Source organism: Erythrolamprus reginae, chromosome 2 (assembly GCF_031021105.1).
Source record: "Erythrolamprus reginae isolate rEryReg1 chromosome 2, rEryReg1.hap1, whole genome shotgun sequence".
Lineage (NCBI taxonomy): Eukaryota > Metazoa > Chordata > Lepidosauria > Squamata > Dipsadidae > Erythrolamprus > Erythrolamprus reginae.
Window position 1 is genome coordinate 226176354 of NC_091951.1, and position 20249 is coordinate 226196602.

Below are 20249 nucleotides of genomic sequence, written 5' to 3' on the forward strand. Positions count from 1 at the left end.
TGATTCAGTTTGTTAACTCATTTAGCCCATTAACACAGTAGGAGTTGTCATCCAAAGCCAGAAGAATTGACATTTCCATCCCACATGATATCATGAGGCTGGGGAGGTCGGAATTGCAGGAAAGAGCCTATATGGAAATCCTCATTGATTAATCTAGCTACATTATTAACCTGGTGACTTCCCTTACGAAGGGCAAAAATAAAGTGGAGGATTCACAAATGGAAGAAGTTGGAAGGTTGGGGGAAAACATGAATGTGTTGATCTCTGTCCTAACCAAAAGAATTTCTTTGTAAGACAAGAAAAACAATCGAGGTGTTTTGGTTGGATAATAAACAGATCTCTTTATCAGAGAAAACCATACATAGGAAGCCACCTCTGTCGTCAGGCATGGGGGAATTGAAATTTCCCTTCCGCCCTAGGCTTATAGAATTTATACATGGTATGTTTGTATGTATGATTGGTTCTTTAAATTGGGGTTTTTTAGATTATTTTTAATATTAGATTTGTTTACATTGTCTTTTTTATTGTTGTTAGCCACCCCGAGTCTTCTGAGAGGGGCGGCATACAAATCTAATAAATGAATGAATGAATGAATAAATAAATAAATAAATCTAACAGAGATTCCTTAATCACAATATGACATGCACATTATTTAGCAAGCTCAAGTAAAGTTCCACTTTTTTGTTATGACATAAGAAAGCAGTAAAGGTTACACAAAAACTGTTATGGTATTTTACAGTGTTGTTTAAAACTAATGGGAATGAGCTTTCCCAATAGAGGCTGAGCTAGTATGATGAACTGTTATATGTTGGTAATCAGGATTAACAAAGAAATATTAAATTTGTAATGCCTTTGAATATAGTTATAATGGATAATTCAGACCTCTAAAGATTTGTTGATATTTTCTTCAAGTGCAGCAGCTGTCTTTGAGAGTAGATGCACACAGCTACTGGATTGCCTAAAGTAGATATTCCCACATTATTTCCTGTGCGTGCATTTGTAAATTAAGTACTATAACCACTTCCATGTCCTCAAAACTAACAATTAGAGGAGATTACATTCTTTACAACTAGTGGGGAACTGTTGACTGCTCTGAAATGACAATGAGTGACTTCCCAGCATAAATAGTTCCTTAATTTGATGTGGCAATGAAACCACAGTATCCATTTACCAAGAGCACAATTTCCTTCCTTTTAGAACAAAACATTTTGTTTGATTCATGTGTTGGCTAAACACAATATAATTTTGTAAACCCTGGCCTTTTAAGTCATGAGACCATAATTTTAAAAGTCACATTTTAGTATGAGATGTGGATCCTATGATGGTTCACAGCCATCTTGCAGTGTTTTTTGGAACAGGAAAAAGAACTTTCTCTTTGAGGGATCCTGAAACAGCCACCAAAGGGGACAATGAGGCAAATATGTTAACATGTGCCTGATCTGGGCCCTCAAGATCTCATTCTGCTATTGGGAAAGAAAGAGGGACAATAGAGTCATATACCGTATGAGCCGTATACAGTATCTTTTTTCAGATTACTTTCTAGATTCCTACTGATTAGTATCTCGCCTCTTCATAATGCTCTAATCACACAATTGTACAAAGATTTCTATATAGGTAAAAAGGCCTCGCTGCAAAATCCTTGCAGTTTGAGAAGTATTTCCATACATTCCTCCCCACTTACAGTATAAAATGTTGTGATGGTCTTGATTCAATAATACATATAGTAGCTTATCAGAAATGAAGAAGTGAGATCATGAAAGGATATAACTATTTTATTAATCAACAAAGTTTGCTGTTTATTCAGTCTTCACTCCTAGGCAGCCCTGCAGAGGTTTTGTTCAATCAATTAACTATAGGTCTTCTCACAAATCCAGTTGTATTCATCATAACACGATACTGGACTCACATCTCCTGCCACAATAGCAGCACATTCTTTATCCATTGTTGGTTTAATTGGAAAGCTGTAAACAACAGAACAATTTTTAAAAATCTGAATTTGGTTCAATAAATCTAGTAACATAAAGCATGTGTCTGACCCAAAATAAAAAATAGTAATGTTACAGTTCAAGGTAGTTAGTTTAGATGTTTCTGGAAACAACAATGGAAAGAAGTTATCAAGGATTTTATAACCAGATTAAGAGTTACTAGATAAATTTAAGAAAAGTGATTAGTTAGCAAGTAACTAAGAATTTAGAAGAGACTTCAAATATTCCTTCCCTATAATACTATCATTAGAAAAACTACGATATTTATATGGTTGCCATTCATTTTTGATTCTTTGAGAAGGAACATAGAGAGGAAGAAAAAAGATAAAATATGTAAGTTTCAGTAGCAAAAATATGATATACATGAAGAAACCAACATTGGAGATTAACTTTTATAAAGGGCAGATTTAAAATGGCAAAAAACCTGAATAGAAATCTAACCTTAATAAAAGATCTTTTTTCACTATTTGTTGTTGTTGTTCAGACTTATTAAAGGCAAAAAGAAAATAAAGGTCTGATTATAAATTAAACTGGAAATTAATTCTAATGAATTAAAATATTGTATCCAGAATGCAGAATTAGGTAGCTCCTTCGGCCTGTCGGAGCTAAGACAAACTGAAGTACAGTAAGAAGTTATTTGGAGTTAAATGAATTGACAAACAATTATAGGATCAAAAGGAGAAAAATGCCTGTAGAACTTTAACTCATTTGAAACCATAGTGATCAACATTTCAATTTGTTCTGGGCTAATAACGTTAATTAAATAACAACTGGATTTGGCTGCCTCAAAAATTCACCTTTATAATGAAAATGAATTGTTCTCCTCTGCATACACACACATACACACACAAAGCAAAGAAGGAAGTAGACACTCCACAAGTTTTCTCAAGGCAAATAGATATTGCTTAGCTCTCAAAGGATTGAATCAGAGCTTTCTTAACACACATTACTTAATGTGTAAGTTAGCATTCATTTAATAATCATCCTCCTCAACTTTATGGACATGTTTGTTTTTTTGTTTGTTGATTTGATTTGTATGCCGCCCCTCTCCGCAGACTCAGGCCGGCTCACAACAACAATAAAACAATGTACAACAAATCTAATAATTTAAAAATCACTTAAAACCCCTTATTAAAAGCAAACATACACACAAACATACCATGCATAAACTGTATAGGCCCGGGGGAGATATCTCAATTCCCCCATGCCTGATGGCAGAGGTGGGTTTTAAGGAGTTTACGAAAGGCAAGGAGGGTGGGGGCAGTTCTGTTCTCTGGAGCTGGTTCCAGAGGGTCGGGGCCGCCACAGAGAAGGCTCTTCCCCTGGGTCCTGCCAGATGACATTGTTTGGTCGACGGGACCTGGGGAAGGCCAATTCTGTGGGACCTAACCGGTCGCTGGGATTCGTGCGGCAGAAGGCGGCCCTGGAGATATTCTGGTCCGATGCCATGAAGGGCTTTATAGGTCATAACCAACACTTTGAATTGTGACCGGAAACTGATCGGCAACCAATGCAGACTGCAGAGTGTTGGTGTAACATGGGCATACCTGGGGAAGCCCATGATAGCTCTCACAGCTGCATTCTGCACGATCTGAAGTTTCCGAACACTCTTCAAAGGTAGCCCCATGTAGAGAGCATTACAGTAGTCAAACCTCGAGGTGATGAGGGCATGAGTGACTGTGAGCAGTGAATCCTGGTCCAGATAGGGCCGCAACTGATGCACCAGGCGAACCTGGGCATACGCCCCCCTTGCCACAGCTGAAAGATGGTTCTCTCATGTGAGCTGTGGATCAAGGAGGATGCCCAAGTTGCACATCCTCTCTGAGAGGGTCAATAATTCCCTCCCCAGGGTTATGGATGGACAGATGGAATTGTCCTTGGGAGGCAAAACCCACAGCCACTCCATCTTATCCGGGTTGAGTTTGAGTCTGTTGACACACATCCAGACCCCAACATCCTCCAGACACCGGCACATCACTTCCACTGCTTTGTTGACTGGACATGGGGTGGACATTATCATTTAAGAAAGGAAAAAAGTAAATATATAAACCTTTGAGAAAATATATTTTTAAGTAGCTAGTTGCAATATTTTCATGTAGATTTTAAAAGGAAGTTTTTAAATCTATGAAAGGAAGCAGAACAGTGATGGGTTGTTCCCAGTTCAGATCGGTTCTCAGAACCGTTAGCGCCAGTTGCGGGAGGCTCCGCTCACTCACCCGGGACACTTCTGCACATGCACAGAAGCAATGAGCGCGCGGACGAACGGTTAGCAAAATCATTTAGAACTTACCACTAAAGCAGAACATATAAAATTATTGCATATGGGGAAAATAGACCCCTCCTTAAAATAGAGAAGTTGGGAAAAAATGAAACATACAGGTTTATGTTGTGCTCTTTGCGATCAATCCACTCCCATTTTCTTGTTGATTCTGAATAGGTGAGTCCAATGAAATAACTACCCATTGCTGTTTTGTTAATGACAAATTCCTGGTGAGAAAAATAAAATAAATATGGACTATGAAAATCACAAGCAGCCTGAAGTAGTGTCAAACAGAAGTGTGAGTTCCCTATGCTTTTCACCCCGATGAAGGTTGTAAATTGAGTAAATTACCAGATGCAAATGATAGAACATGCATCTGTCAAAGTCCCAGAATTACTATATAAAGCTACAGGAATCTTGTTCACTTTCAGCTGTAGCTTTTCAAGTGCCATATAAAAGAATCTGTTCTGTATGCTGTTTACTAAGGGTGGTAGGCGAAGAACAAACATAAATAATGTTTTAAAAATTCATGCTGTTTTCAATGTGCCAGACATGTGTCCCCATCTGGTAAATCTGGAATGCTGCTTTCTTAGTGCAGATGCCTTTTGCTTTAAGATTATGGAGATTCTGGTGATTTGAAAGGGAAGGGAAGGGGAGGGGAGGGGAGGGAAGGGAAGGGACAGAGGGAGGGAAGGAAGGATGGAGGGATGGAGGGAGGGAAGGAGGGAGACCAATAGACAGGGACAGAGAAACAGAAACAGAAAAAACATGTCATTTCCAGAAACACTGTGATTTGAGTCACCCAATAAAGCTTAGAACTACGATGCCTTAAACATGATCTAAATATTGCCCACAAGATCATATGCTGCAAGGCCCTGCCTGTCAAAGACTACTTCAGCTTCAATCACAACAACACAAGAGCACACAACAGATTCAAGCTTAATATTAACCGCTCCAAACTTGACTGTAAAAAATATGACTTTAGTAATCAGGTTGTCGAAGCGTGGAACTCATTACTGGACTCTGTAATATCATCCCCTAACCCCCAACATTTTACCCTTAGACTATCCACGATTGACCTCTCCAGATTCCTAAGAGGTCAGTAAGGGGTGTACATAAGCGCACTAGAGTGCCTTCTGTCCCCTGTCCTATAGTCTCTCCAAAGCTTGTATTTCTTCTCTACTATATCCTCTATAACCTTCATTGTGTATTATTGTGTATTGGACAAAATAAATAATAAAAATAAATAAATATGGGAAGCTGAAAAATTGTTGATGTTACTTATGCTAATAATTTGCAAAAAAAAATTCCTTTCAGAGTTCACTGCAAAATAGAAAAATGGCTGGGTCCCTTCCAGATTATGAGGACACTTTAAAAGTAAATTAAACATACCAGTTATATTTACAGATGCTAAGAAGTTCTTGCTTAAAACAAAGTTACAATCCTTAATTGCATCTAAAATAGTATGTTCATACTTCAGCTTTCTCTATTTCAAAGTGCACCTTAAGTAGTTAGCATTGTGTGACATTCACTTCCCAATCAACAGTACATATCAAACATAAAATAGTACTCTTCAAAACTAAAGTTTCCTTACAAGTAAAAACTATGTCTACTGGAGAACCCAATGATGTATATCATATATTCCTCGGGATATACCGTACTTGCTCTTATTCCTCTCATCCATAGCCCTCGCGGCAAAATTTATTTCTTTCACGCCCTTGATAACTCTTGATTTATTTATATTTTTGACTCATGACTAAATCTATCCAAAATGGTAAACTCTTCTTCACAGATTAACGTGGACATCTCAGCATTCCACACTCCATCCTATAATCCATATTCAAACTATGATAAATGAGCTTCCTTTGGAATCCTAAACTTATATCAGTTTTGTCAGAGCATTGTGACACGATTCTTTTCCAAGGTTAAAGGGATATAAGAGCATTTCAAGGAGGAAGTTGGTTTCCTCAGGGGTGGCTTGGTGGGCATGGTAGGGGAAGGAATAAAGATACTGCAAAATCTCCATCCCCTCCTCATTCTGGGGCCAGGCAGAGGTGGTATCAGCCAGTTCTCCAAACTGCTCAAAATTTCCACTACCGGTTCTCCCAAACCTGTCAGAACCTATTGAATTTCACCCCTGGTTTCCTCCCAAGTGACCATAAACTTACCAGTTCTTTTGTGTCGTTGATGATCACAAGGTTTGATTTCCATTCTCCGCAATCATGGTGGCTGATCATCCACATACCTTTCTCTTCAGAAAACAAGTAATCATGACCTCTGAATCGTTCCCACCTTGGTTGCTTCAAAGGAGTTCTGCCTATAGTAAAAGACGCAAGGAATAAATGATTTTGAAAGTGATAATAATAGTTACAGCTCCAGGAGTTCCAGAAAGATAAAACATATGTGAGCTGCCCCGAGTCTACAGAGAGGGGCAGCATACAAATCTAAATAATAATAATAATAATAATAATAATAATAATAATAATAATAATAATATGTCAAAGCCAGAATTGACAAATCAACAGACGATCCAAAGTGCAGACTCTGTAAAGAAACAGATGAAACAATCGATCACATTCTCAGCTGCTTCAAAAAGATCGCACAGACTGACTACAAGCATAGACACGATGCTGTGGCACAGATGATCCACTGGAACTTGTGCCAGAACTACCATTTACCAGGGGCAAAGGACTGGTGGGATCATAAGCCCAAAAAAGTGGTCGAAAATGAGCAAGCAAAACTACTGTGGGACTTCCGACTTCCGACTGACCGAATTCTGAAGCATAACACACCAGACATTGTGATCGTGGAGAAAAAGAAAGTATGGATCATCGACATCGCAATCCCAGGAGACAGCAGAATTGAGGAGAAGCCGCTAGAGAAATTAGTGAAATATGAAGATCTAAAAATCGAGCTGCAACGACTCTGGCATAAGCCAGTGAAAGTGGTCCCAGTGGTACTTGGCACGCTGGGCGCAGTGCCAAAGGATCTCAGTGGACATTTGAAAACCATCGGAATTGACAAAATCTCCATCTGTCAATTGCAAAAGGCCGCTTTACTGGGATCGGCAAACATAATTCGCCGCTACATCACGCAGTCCTAGGTGCTTGGGAAGTGCCCGACGGGTGATGAAATACGAAATCCAGCATAGTGATCTCGTTTGCTGAGTTGTATTGACATAATAATAATAATAATAATAATAATAATAATAATAATAATAATGTCTAAGTAGTGAAATTTTTGTCCCATCCAAATTTTATCATGGGAATTTGATTGTTATTTCCTGGTACCAGTACAAGCATTTTTGTCTTATTTAAAAGGCACATTACTATTTCTTGAGAAGGTCTTTTTTATAGCATCTGTGAGTCTGTTTTTCTCTTGCATATTGGAGGAAGATAGTGATCTAATTGCTGAATTCCAAATCTGGTTCTCCATTATTCAGTAGCTTCCCTGCTACTTCCTGCTTCTTGACCTGATTCTTCCTTTCCTCCTGCATGACATTCAGTGAATGCAAAAAGGGACAAGGACTATTCTCATTGGCCTTCCTTTCAATTAAAATAAGCATCCTGCAGGGCAAGAGGTTACTTTAACTTCAGGTAGAACTAATGTAACCAGAGCTTAAGTGCCAAAATCTACATGATCGCAAAGTAACAGAGGAAAGATTTCTGCATCTTTTCTCTTAGTAACTAGTGACCACCCAGATATTTCTAACACAAGAGGCTTGTTCAGGACCCCAATATTTGACTGAAATATCTGGAACCCAGAAATGTCAAAGTGTTTCAGGTTTAGTTTCTGCTGAAATGTCACTAGCCCAAAACAGGTCACTAGAATTTCTAGAATTGTGCAGGTTTGTCACACTGTGGTTTGAGTGCTGTTGACTTGGTCTGAATTCAGATACCTGCATTTCAGGATATAATCTCAGGGTCAAAGTTGCAATTAAAGATATTTAACACAACCATAATTGTGCTGTAACTAAAATAGCTTTTCTTTTTTCTTTTCTTTTTGTTTTTAGTTTACTGTAATATTGTAAGGAACCTAGAGTATGCATAAATATAATGAGCTGAAGTGGCGCAGCAGGTAGACTGCTGAAGCTGACTGCAAGATCTGCAGGTCAGCGGTTCAAATCTCATCACCGGCTCCAGGTTGATTCAGCCTTCCATCCTTCCGAGGTGGGTAAAATGAGGACTCAGATTGTGGGGGCAATATGCTGGCTCTGTTTAAAAAGTGCTATTGCTAACATGTTGTAAGCCGCCCTGAGTATAGGGAGATGGGCGGCATAAAAATAGAATGAATGAATGAATGAATGAATGAATGAATGAATGAATGAAGTATTCCTTTTCAGAACAATTGGCTATTCACCGTTTGCCTAATGTTACAGGTAAATCATGACTTATGTTGTTTAAAGATCTGCTCAAGGTCTGTTTTCTTGTAAGGTGGAAGTGTTACAGACCTCACCTATAAAAAGATATTGACAAAATTGAACGGGTCCAAAGACTGGCTACAAGAATGGTGGAAGGTCTTAAGCATAAAACGTATCAGGAAAGACTTAATGAACTCAGTCTGTATAGTCTGGAGGACAGAAGGAAAAGGGGGGACATGATAGAAACATTTAAATATGTTAAAGGGTTAAATAAGGTTCAGGAGGGAAGTGTTTTTAATAGGAAAGTGAACGAAAGAACAAGGGGACACAATCTGAAGTTAGTTGGTGGAAAGATCAAAAGCAACGTGAGAAAATATTATTTTACTGAAAGAGTAGTAGATCCTTGGAACAAACTTCCAGCAGACGTGGTTGGTAAATCCACAGTAACTGAATTTAAACATGCCTGCGATAAACATATATCCATTGTAAGATAAAATACAGGAAATAGTATAAGGGCAGACTAGATGGACCATGAGGTCTTTTTATGCCATCAGTCTTCTATGTTTCTATGTGTGTGTCTTCCTAGATCTTTTGGAGCCCATATATTGCATGGCAGTCCTAGCTGGGTCAGTGTCCAAAAGATGCTTTTCAAAAGGCAATCGGACTTTTCTTTGGAAGCGTTTAGCTTCTCATACAAACTTCTTCAGTTCTGAAGCTTCTTGGAGGAGAAACGAAATGTTTTCAAGGGGGAAAAAACAAGAAAGTCCAGTTGCCTTTTGAAAAGCAACATTTCGCTGGTGTTTTTCATACTGACTCAAATATGTCTGTGGAGTTTCTCAATCATCCAAGACATGGCTTTCCTGGATGATTGAGAAACTCCACAGACATATTTGAGTCAGTATGACAAACACCACTGAAAGACATTAAGTAGTAATAAAATATAGCTAATTTTAAGTCTCGTGTATTTATTGCCCAGAGGGAACTGGGATACAGATATGATAATTTAATAAAAATGTGAGGGCAAAACAACTGATCTGGGATTTTTAATACCTCAGACAAAATGATTTGAGTTAATTATTTTCTCCACTCTGTTATAAAAGAAACCTCTCAATTTATGTTGTCAAACCTGGCAATCATAAAAATGATTACCCGTATATACTCGAGTATAAGTCGGCCCGATTATAAGCCAGGGGCAGGGCTTTGATGTCACGGCGACTACTTCCTGGCCAGCCAAAACGGGGAGGAAGGAGTCTCCGTGATGTTAAAGCCCCACCCCCGGAATCCGTTCGTGGGATTCCCCACCTCCTTTTGCTTGCGGAGCGCATGGTAATTTTGTTTAGACGCAAGAGAACACGAAGGGCTTTTAATTTCAATTTTGGATTTGCAGGGAAGAGAGCGACAGGAAAGGATGTGGTTTTTTTCTTCTTCTTCTGCCGGTCGAGGACAAAGCTGGCGTTGGGGCCAGCGGGCGAGGCGGCGGCGGTGCAAATTGTTAGTGGCAAGAGAAACATTTCAGCAGGGAGAAAACCCCAAGCCGAGAGTCCTTTTCTTTATTGCTCTCCTCTCAGCCTCGGCAGGACACTGAGAAGCGGGGTTTTCGGAGTGGGGAGGCTAAAACTCTCAGAATGTCATCACCAAGACGTTTCTTGATGGGACGGGGGTCCCTCAACTTTCTTTCAATTACTGCCCTCTCCGGTAATTTTCTTGCAGCAAGGAATCCTTCCAAAAGAAAATTACCGGAGCTGGTGGTGGGGGCTTCATGGTCACATGCACCACTTTGGTGCAGCACGGTTGGGCTCTCCTTTTTTCCCCTGCTGCTTTCGCTGTCTGCGTGCTCCTCGCTTTTATCCTCTCCTCCTTCCTGGCCTCGGGAGGTGGTCACGTGAGACTGGAGGGGAGCCAGGAAAGAGAGGGGGAAGCTCGCAGAGGCCAGGAAGGAGGAAACAGGGAAAAAGTAAGGAGTGCAGATGCAGCAGCAGGAAGGGAAAAAAGGAGAACCAAGACCGGTAATCGTGGAAGTGACTGCCGCCGGTCAGCTGAAGCTGCAGAACGGTTCCATGCCCTCGTGGGTCCAGCCTACCCCTGCTGCTAGCGCTCAGGCCATTGCAGCACCCAAGCGCCATCAGTGACTCGAGTATAAGTCTAGGTCGGATTTTTCAGCACATTTTTGGGGCTGAAAACCCAACTTATACTCGCGTATATACGGTTTATATTTTCCTCTAAACTGATATTCAAAGTTTCACTAACAGAGTTACCAATTTCCCCATTCCCTTTCCAATCGTCCCCAATCAGATATGGACGGAAAATAATAATTTCATTTTCTACCTGTAGCAGGAAGCAAGTCAGAAGGGAAAGTGGTCAGCTCAGGAGAAGAGGGCCACACTGGGAAACAAAAGAAAAAAATGGCATCCATCATTTACATCCTAAATGTACATTGAATTCACATTATCAATACTCAGTGGTACCCAATTTTTAAAAAAAAAAAACAATCCTAAATCATATATACATCTTTCCCCAGCAAAACTAGTCTTCTTTTGACATTAAAAAAATAACTGTGTCAAACAGGTAGACGCAACAAACTCAAGCATAATTTTGCAAAAACATAAACTATTGACTATAGCAGTGTTTCCCAATCTTGGCCACTTGAAGATATCTGGACTTGAACTCCCAGAATTCCCCAGCCAGCATTTGCTGGCTGGGGAATTCTGGGAGTTGAAGTCCAGATACCTTCAAGTGGCCAAGGTTGGGAAACACTGGACTATAGCAACATTATACAAGGACCTGGAGAGAAAACACCCACACCTATGCTCAGAAAGTCAACCAGTAAAGAGATTTTTACATATTTATTTTTTAATTTCTTTTGTATCATCACTAGGATATTGAGGGGGGGAAGCAAAAGAACAGGGGGGGAGTGAAACAATGTAAGCAACATAATATCGGCAGCTGACTATCAGATCTCAACTAACTGACAAATCTAAACTATCATAAGGGTTAATATACTGTAACACACCACTAACAACTTAGAGCAGTGATTGCGAACCTAGGGCATCGGTGCCACAGGTGGCACACGGAGCCAAATCTGCTGGCATGCAAACTGTTGTCCCAGATCAGCTCCAACATGCATGTTGGTGCCAGCCAGCTAATTTTTGGCTCACACAGAGGTTCTGGGAGGGCATTTTTGGCTTCCAGAGAGCCTCCAGGGGGGTGGTGAGAGTGTTTTTACCCTCCCCCAGCCCCAGGGAAACCTTTAGAACCTGGGGAGGGTGAAACATGAGCCTACTGGGTCCACCAGAAGTTGAGAAATTGGCAGTTTATGGCCTCTAGAGGGCCTCCAGGGAACAGTAGAAGCTGTTTTTGCCCTCCTCAGGCATTGAATTATGGGTATGGGCACCACGCATGCACGATAGTGCACACCCGTGCTCTTTTGGCACCTGAGGAAAAAAAGGTTCATCATCACCGACTTATAGTATTCTAAGACAGTGATGGCGAACCTTTTTTGGCTCAGGTGCCAAAAGAGTGTGCATTCATGCAATAGTGTGCATTGGTTGCCGATCAATTTCCGGTCACAATTCAAAGTGTTGGTTATGACCTTTAAAGCCCTTCATGGCATTGGACCAGAATATCTCTGAGACCGCCTTCTGCCGCACGAATCCCAGCGACCGATTAGGTCCCACAGAGTGGGCCTTCTCCGGGTCCCATCAACTAAACAATGTCGGTTGGCGGGCCCCAGGGGAAGAGCCTTCTCTGTGGCAGCCCCGACCCTCTGGAACCAACTCCCCCCAGAAATTAGAACTGCCCCTACTCTCCTTGCCTTCCGTAAGCTCCTTAAAACCCACCTTTGTCGTCAGGCATGGGGGAACTGAGACATCTCCCCCGGGCATATACAATTTATGAATGGTATGTTTGTATGTATGTTTGTTTAGTAAATGGGGTTTTTAAATATTTTAAACTACAATTTAGATTTGTGATGAATTGTTTTATTTTGCTGTGAGCCGCCCCGAGTCTGCGGAGAGGGGCGGCATACAAATCTAAATAATAAATAAATAAATAAAGTGTGCATGTGCACACCCATAATGCAATGCTCTCCCCTCATACATGCATACAATCCCCCTGCACATGCGCACAACTGCCCTCCTTGCATGTGCATAGGCCTCACTGAAACCTCCAGACTTCCAGTAGGCCCGTTGGGCTGTTTTTCACCAGGGTTCAGGAAGCTTTCCTAAAGCTTGGGAAGAGCGAAAACGGCCAAAAAGAAGGCAAAAAAACAGCTTTACCGGTGCGCCCAAGCACACTGGAGCTGCCATACGGCAACACCTCGAGTGCCCACAGATATGGCTCCATGTGCTATCTGTGGCACCTGTGCCATAGGTTCACTATCACTATTCTAAGACATTTCATATCCAATTTCTAGTTGAATGGAAAAATGATTTGGCCGGCATATTAAATTATACACACTGGAACCCAAATTTAGAATGTGGTATGATAGCACATATAGAAATATAATCCAGAAATGATTTTCAAGTTAGATTGAAGTGTATACCAAATCTATTTTTTAGTTACAAAATTATTCTTGGCATTGAAACACATACGCACAATTTAACTTATTATTCTTCCACTGAGTTGATCAGAGGTGTTTCCCAATAAAAAGCATACAAACTTAGAAGCTGTTATCATTTATAATTCAGTACATTTTGAAGGAATATATGGTTTGGTAAAGTTTAATTTAAAAGGACTTTATGTTGAAATTTCAGAATTTATTCCATGAATTAATTTCCAGTGTTGTTGAGGTTTGCAGCATGACCACCTCACTTCAGAGGTGGAATTCAGAAGGTTCTGAACAGTTCTGGAAACCTGGTAGCAGAAATATTTAGGAGTTCGGAGAACTGGTAGATTCCACTTCTGATTGGCTCCGCCCCCATCTATTCTCTGCCTCCCGAGTCCCAGCTGATCGGGGGGGGGGGAATGGGGATTTCGCAATAACCTTCCCCTGGAGTAGGGAGGGAATGGAAATTTTGCAGTATTCTTCCCCTGCTACACCCACCAAGCCATGGCCACCAAGCCACACCACACCCACACCAAGCCTCATATGTATCTAAATTGTGTTGCATTTCTAGCATTTTGAGAGGGTTTTTTATTTTTAAAAGCACCCTGAAATCAGTAGAAGGAATGAATGATGATCTCATCACAAACTCCAAAAGGTACGGTAACTCTTTGATTTTCAAATTCCTAGGCAAAAGCTTTCCCCAGGAGGCAATCAATAAGAATCCTGTGCCAGAATTGGGTTTTGTGGCTGTCTATTTGGTGTTGTCACCATGCAGCCTAATTCTTCCTGGCTTAATAAGAACCAGTTTACTCTATATGCTGTAGAAGCACTTTGTGAACAATACAGCAGAAGACTATCTATGACGTATCTATGATGGGTTGAATTTTATATTTAGTCCCACTCTCTGTAAGCATGGAGTCACTGCTGAGGTTTTTAATACAGCCTCATGCTCTCTATAAAGAGTTCAAGGCCACATCCCCTTCATCTAAAGTAACATCTAGCATCGTAGCATGAAGCAGGATCTACATGTTCCTCAGCCTGTATCATAGGAAGAGATGAGATTGTTCATAACAGGGATCTCTCATTTCTCAGCCAATCCCCTTAATGCACAGTCAGGCAAAGTAATAAGCACACACTGCACCTCACTTGGATCCAATGAGTAGGATGGACATAAGAATCTGAACCTGCTGTTTGTAAAATATTGACACCTCCTCCATGCATTAAGTCATACAGGGAGGGCACCACCCATTTGCTGGTTGAAGATGATGTGTGACAGCATCTGGAAGTCAGGGGCAGTCAAATGGAAAGAGTTGATGGAATTCATGCTTGTATGGTTGGTCAGTTAAAGCTATCAGTCAAACATCTTTTGAACCAACTTATTACTCATCAATAGTGATGGGCGAACCCAACAGTGTTTGGGTTCGGCAGGTTTGGACGAACTTTACGCAAAATTCGGCCAAACCCGAACTGAACCTGAACGGGGAGTCCCTCCCACGAAGAGATTCCGGGGGTGGAGCTTTGACGTCACCGGCAGGTTGCTAAGGATGCCAAGGTGATCACTTCCATGGAATCCAGGAAGTGATCACCTTGGCGTCCTTAGCAACCTGCCGGTGACGTCAAAGCTCCAAACGCTGAACACGACCCCGAACTTTGCCCAAAGTTTGAAAAAATTTCAGGTTCAGCATACCGAACACCGCAAAATTTGGTACAGACCCGAATTGTGCAGGTTCGGTTCGCCCATCACTACTCATCAACTTGCAACTGTTTCCAATAATGCATATAGCAGTTGAGAATAACTTTGCCTCTGGTTACCAAGGCAGGTTGGCTAATGCTGCAAAATGTTGGAGACAGCTGGATGAGATTTACTTAATTCTACTTAATCCCCATCTATTCAAAGGGGGGGAATGCTTTTTTGTCGAAAACTTCTCTTCTTTGATGGATAAAAAGGGAGTTTCAACCTTCAAGAATTTTCCCCAGTGAATGCCACATAATACAGTTGTTTGGGGGGGGGGGGTTCCAACAGAAATCAAAGTACATTTATCTTCTATCCAGTTATTTCCTAGTCTCAAAAATTTCTGGATTATTATGTAGAGTTACCTGTAGAATTTTCTTTAGAGATAAAAGTGATGTTTCCCTTGGGAAAGATCTGTGGAACTAAAAAGGAGAATATTTTTAAATAGCAGCTGATAAAAATTCCTCAGTACTTCTGCTAAAACAAAATAGCAAGCAAAAGCAATCGTTTTGTCATTGTTATTCTTTGTCAGTGGAGGGAACTGAAACAGGTTCAAAGGAAAAATAAGTCAAGTCCTTAGTTTAAATCTCAACTTTTCCCTAGAGAAAATTCTGTCTCTCCGTATCAGTCTATCTGTTAATCTGCCTCGTTGTCAATGGAATAATAAAGTATACTATAAAAAAGCACTCTGTGGAATGACAGCCACACTATAAAACACTTCTTTGAAAAGTCAAAAACAATAACAGCTGCAAACAATAAGGGTTATTTGTATCTTTATGTATTGAGGCATAATACAATATGTAAACTCAAAACATTTCAATAATAATAATTTAATTAATGCTACCCAAATCTCATGACAAAAATACTACAATAAAAGCAATAAAAAATAAATATAACAGAAGAGATAATGTATATATTGTACATTATGGCTTTACTTTTTCATACATACACACACACACATATGTATACATACACACATACATATATATGCATATACACATGCTTATACTGTCTGTCTGTGTATGTTTATATGTTTGTGTGTTTGTGTGTATTTGTCCTAAAAATGCAAATTCCAGATATAATTATAGATAAAAAAGCAGTAGCCAGTCGAATCTCCAGAACATTTATTACTAGTAGTAGTTTACTACTAAATAAACGTTTATTACTACTAGTAGTTTACTACTGAGCTTGTTGGGCATAGCTTGGTGGATGTAGCAGGGAGAAGGATACTGCAAAAATCCCCATTTCCTCCCAATCAACTGGGACTTGGGAGGCAGAGAATAGATGGGAGCAGGATCAGTCAGAGGTGATATTTACCGGTTCTCCGAACTACCCAAAGTTTCCACTACCAGTACTCCAGAACTTTCTGGTCAGAACCTGCTGAAACCTACCTCTGATATACATATGCATATACTGTACATATAGGGGTCGGCTACTGCCCGGACGGAGGGGAACACAGTGGGGTAGCAAAAATGGAGCTCCACCCCAGGGCACCCAATTTGCACTGAAAGATGTTGAAAGAAATTGCAGGGGGTCCTATATAAGCCATGCCCACAGTGTGGTAGTAAACATTTTGGTAGCCCTTCACTGGATACATATACATATACATATACATATACATATACATATACATATACATATACATATACATATACATACGCTTATATTGTCTGTCTGCATGTCTGTGTATGTATGTATATGTATATGTGTATATATATATAGTGTGTGTGTGTGTGTGTGTGTGTGTGTAACATATTTTTGCTGATAATGAAAAGGAAGGGAGACTACTATAGATCTTTTTCAAGCTATTTTGCTCTCATCAGGTAGCCATACCCTTATCGGAATTTGAACTTGAGGAGTCTGCCTGTAAGACAGTAGCTTTAACCACAAGTTCCCCTCCTCTCAGCTTGTATTGGGGAAGAGTTATAAGCGCTTGGCTATATTGCCAGGATACTCAAAAGCCCGATTGGACTTATTATCGGGATATTTTATTTGGGGGGAAACAGAATAATAATAATAATAATAATAATAATAATAATAATAATAATAATAATAATTTATTAGATTTGTATGCCGCCCCTCTCCGAAGACTCAGGGCAGCTCACAACAAACGATAAAAAACAATATTATACAGGCACAAATCTAATATTAAGAAAAAAACTAAAATCCCTACCATAATTAAAAACCAAACAGCACATACATACCAAACATACATTATAATAAGGCTGGGGGAAAGGTGTCTCAAATCCCCCATGTGTGTGTGCGTGTGTGTGTGTGTACATACATACATACACACACACATAGACAATGCATACACACACACACACACACACACACAAACAGAGAGAATAATATATATTCATATTTCAAAACCCCATACCCTTTACAGTATATATACAAGAGAGGAAGAAATACTCACAAAAAACAAAAAATAGAGATGTCCCTGTGAGTTTGACCAATAAAAGGATGACTCCAGGGGCTACTTGCTGCCAATTCATTCTGGTTAATCTGAAAGAGTTCAGTAGCAATTCAATGAATCCTCCATTAGCAGGATAATTCTCTATACAATACTTACAATTTATCAATCAATAGACATGACAAATTGAATGACAAATAAATTAATTCATTCCCCCATTTTTGTATATTGCTTTAGAGTGGATGGCTTTATTGCTGGCTGACTGCTTTATTAAAGGGTTTTTTAAAATTCTTTTTGTATACCTCTCAAAGTGTCATTGTAAGATCATGCAAGAAAGAGAGAGATTAACTCATTGCTTCTTCTGAAACAGGCTTTGTTGAAGTTTCCACATATGTAAAATCCAGAACACATCCAGACAATTCTTGGTTCAGAAAGTCTCAATTCATAAATGGATTAGAGACCACAATATTAAAGAGACCGCATCTCTTTTACAGTATTTAGTATTTGTCCTAATATAACATAGCAATCTATGTTATTTTTAAAAATCCAGAATTACAGCTCTGTGTGTGGCAAATTCTAGTTAAAATAGGCACTGATTTAATGTATTATATAGACCCAAATGTGTTGAATGACAGGGTTTGAGCATCTTCTTTCCTGCTTAGCTAGTAAAGTATAAAAATAGATGGAAGAAAGCTTCTACTAACAAATTCTTCTCAGGGAAAGATATAATCTAGTTTGTTTTTATTTTAAAATTACTGTAAAAGAAAAGGTATCCTTGATGAAACTCTTTGAGGAAGTCTGCATCTATGTAGGTTTCTCGGCAATAGAATGGAAATGTTGTGACATCGTCTCTTTCTGGTATGTCGCTGCCTTCCTAATCCCTAATAATCCCCAATTTTATGCAATACCTTTATTAAAAGAGCCTGTCCTGTGCCCCAAAAATAACATAAACTGTTTACAGGGCTAGCAGATTGCCTACTTTTGGGTGGGATTTTTAATTCCCAACCAATTTACTTCCACATAACACCCTAGGCTAGCCATGAACAAGTAGGAGTGGGTTTTATGTGGAAAGACCAAAGCTCCATTCACTTTTGAGACTCCAAACAATTTCCTCAGGCTCAAATCTTACAACAGTGTGTATGTAAATTTATTGTTACATATGTATTTTGGATGAGAGTCTTTAAAAAAAAAATTTTTAAGTAGTTATTCATTTCTAACATTCTAGTCCATGGCTTGAGCTAAAGTGGAAGCATCAAGCATTTCAGAGTTGAAATTCAGCCCCAAACCAAAACAGATCTCTGAAACAGGTTTTAACCCTTATCTTGAAGCATTTCCAGATCATGTAATATTATTGGGTTTTTAAATTAGCAGTCTGTTATTTGATGGAATGTATAAACACACTTGAATTTTAGAAAAGAAAAGAAAAACAGAAAAAATGGAAATTTTACTTATCAGGAGGATTCTGCAAAGATGAGAAAGTGCTCCAGTATAATTCTTCAGCAGGTGATAAGTGACTGTCTGAACATTTACATCCCTTTTAGAAATATGAACTCTCCTTCTAGCTAAGCAACTGTTAAACCTAAGAAATTATGCCACTTCTCCCTTTGTGTCAAGATGTTGGTGATAGACCATTCACGTGGCTGCCTCAATTATGACATACTTCCTTTTTTTTAAGCCTTCCTCCTGAAGAGGGTTGTGAAAATATTTACTGACCCCTTGCATACTGGACATAAATTGTTCCAACTCCTATCCTCAAAACAATGCTATAGAACACTGCACACCAAGACACTTAGACACAAGAACATCATTACCCTGCTAAACAAATAATTCCATCACCACTGCCAAACTATTCACTAAGGCTGCATTACTATTACTATTGGTCTTCTCATTGTTCCTATCACCCATCTCCTCCCACTTATGACTGTATGACTGTAACTTCTTACTTCTATCCTTACGATTATATTAATATTGATTGTTTCCTAATTGCTTATTTGTACCCTACGACAATCATTGTTGTACTTCATGATTCTTGACAAATGTATCTTTTCTTTTATGTACACTGAGAATATACACCAATGACAAATTCCTTGTGTGTCCAATCACACTTGGTCAATAAAGAATTATATTATATTATATTATATTGTATTATATTGTATTATATTGTATTATATTGTATTGTATTGTATTATATTGTATTATATTATATTATATTGTATTATATTATATTATATTGTATTGTATTGTATTGTATTGTATATTATATTATATTATATTATATTATATTATATTATATTATATTATATTATATTATATTATATTATAACACTAGTTTGGATAAGGTTTGGATATTGATGGCTTGAATAGTTTTGGATTAGAACTATGAAAACACTTTTAGATACAGTAGTTTATTAGGCATTCTCCAATTGACACTGCCCAAATTTGTTGTCAGACCCAGAACTGTGTCCTTAAAGAGCTGTAAGTTGTAGAAGTGCTGAGCATAAATATCCGGAAACCACAATATGTTTTAGGTTGTGGACTACACTAATCCTTAAAATGACATTCCATGCATAAAAGCTAACAATAAAAATAAATTTGGGATTGCGTTATATTTTATTTATTAAATTGAAATGAAATCAGAGTTAGAGTTCATACAATTTCCATGTAGTCATAAATTACATAATAAATTACATAATTATGAATTTATCAGCAATTTTTGGAGAAGTTCTAGATGACACACTCGACTTTGGGGATATTTTATAGCTATTTAAAGCTGGGTAAAAGTATCCTATAAGAAAAGCTAATTTATATATATCAGGAGTGGCAAATCTGAGGACAGGGTTGTTGTGGCTTCTGGGTGTTGTAGGACATCTGAAAATATGTAATTTTCAAATCTAGTTTTAGTCCAAAGCTGGATAATTTAAATATCTCCCTGTTGCCTTTTATAGTTTTCTCA

At 38.9% G+C, this 20249-nt stretch overlaps 1 protein-coding gene across 1 annotated transcript; it reads right to left on the reverse strand.

Annotated features, from left to right (window-relative positions):
- Nucleotides 1-1756: 1756 nt before the first annotated feature.
- LOC139158836 (C-type lectin domain family 5 member A-like) lies at nt 1757-18822 on the reverse strand. Its single transcript, XM_070736177.1, has 7 exons — nt 18745-18822; nt 17300-17388; nt 15246-15302; nt 10931-10987; nt 6414-6562; nt 4363-4472; nt 1757-1961 (listed from the first exon to the last, which is right to left on the reverse strand). Exons 2-7 carry the CDS (start codon nt 17376-17378, stop codon nt 1847-1849), a joined length of 567 nt encoding a protein of 188 aa, XP_070592278.1. The 5' UTR covers nt 17379-17388; nt 18745-18822; the 3' UTR covers nt 1757-1846.
- Between the last annotated feature and the right edge of the window lie 1427 nt (nt 18823-20249).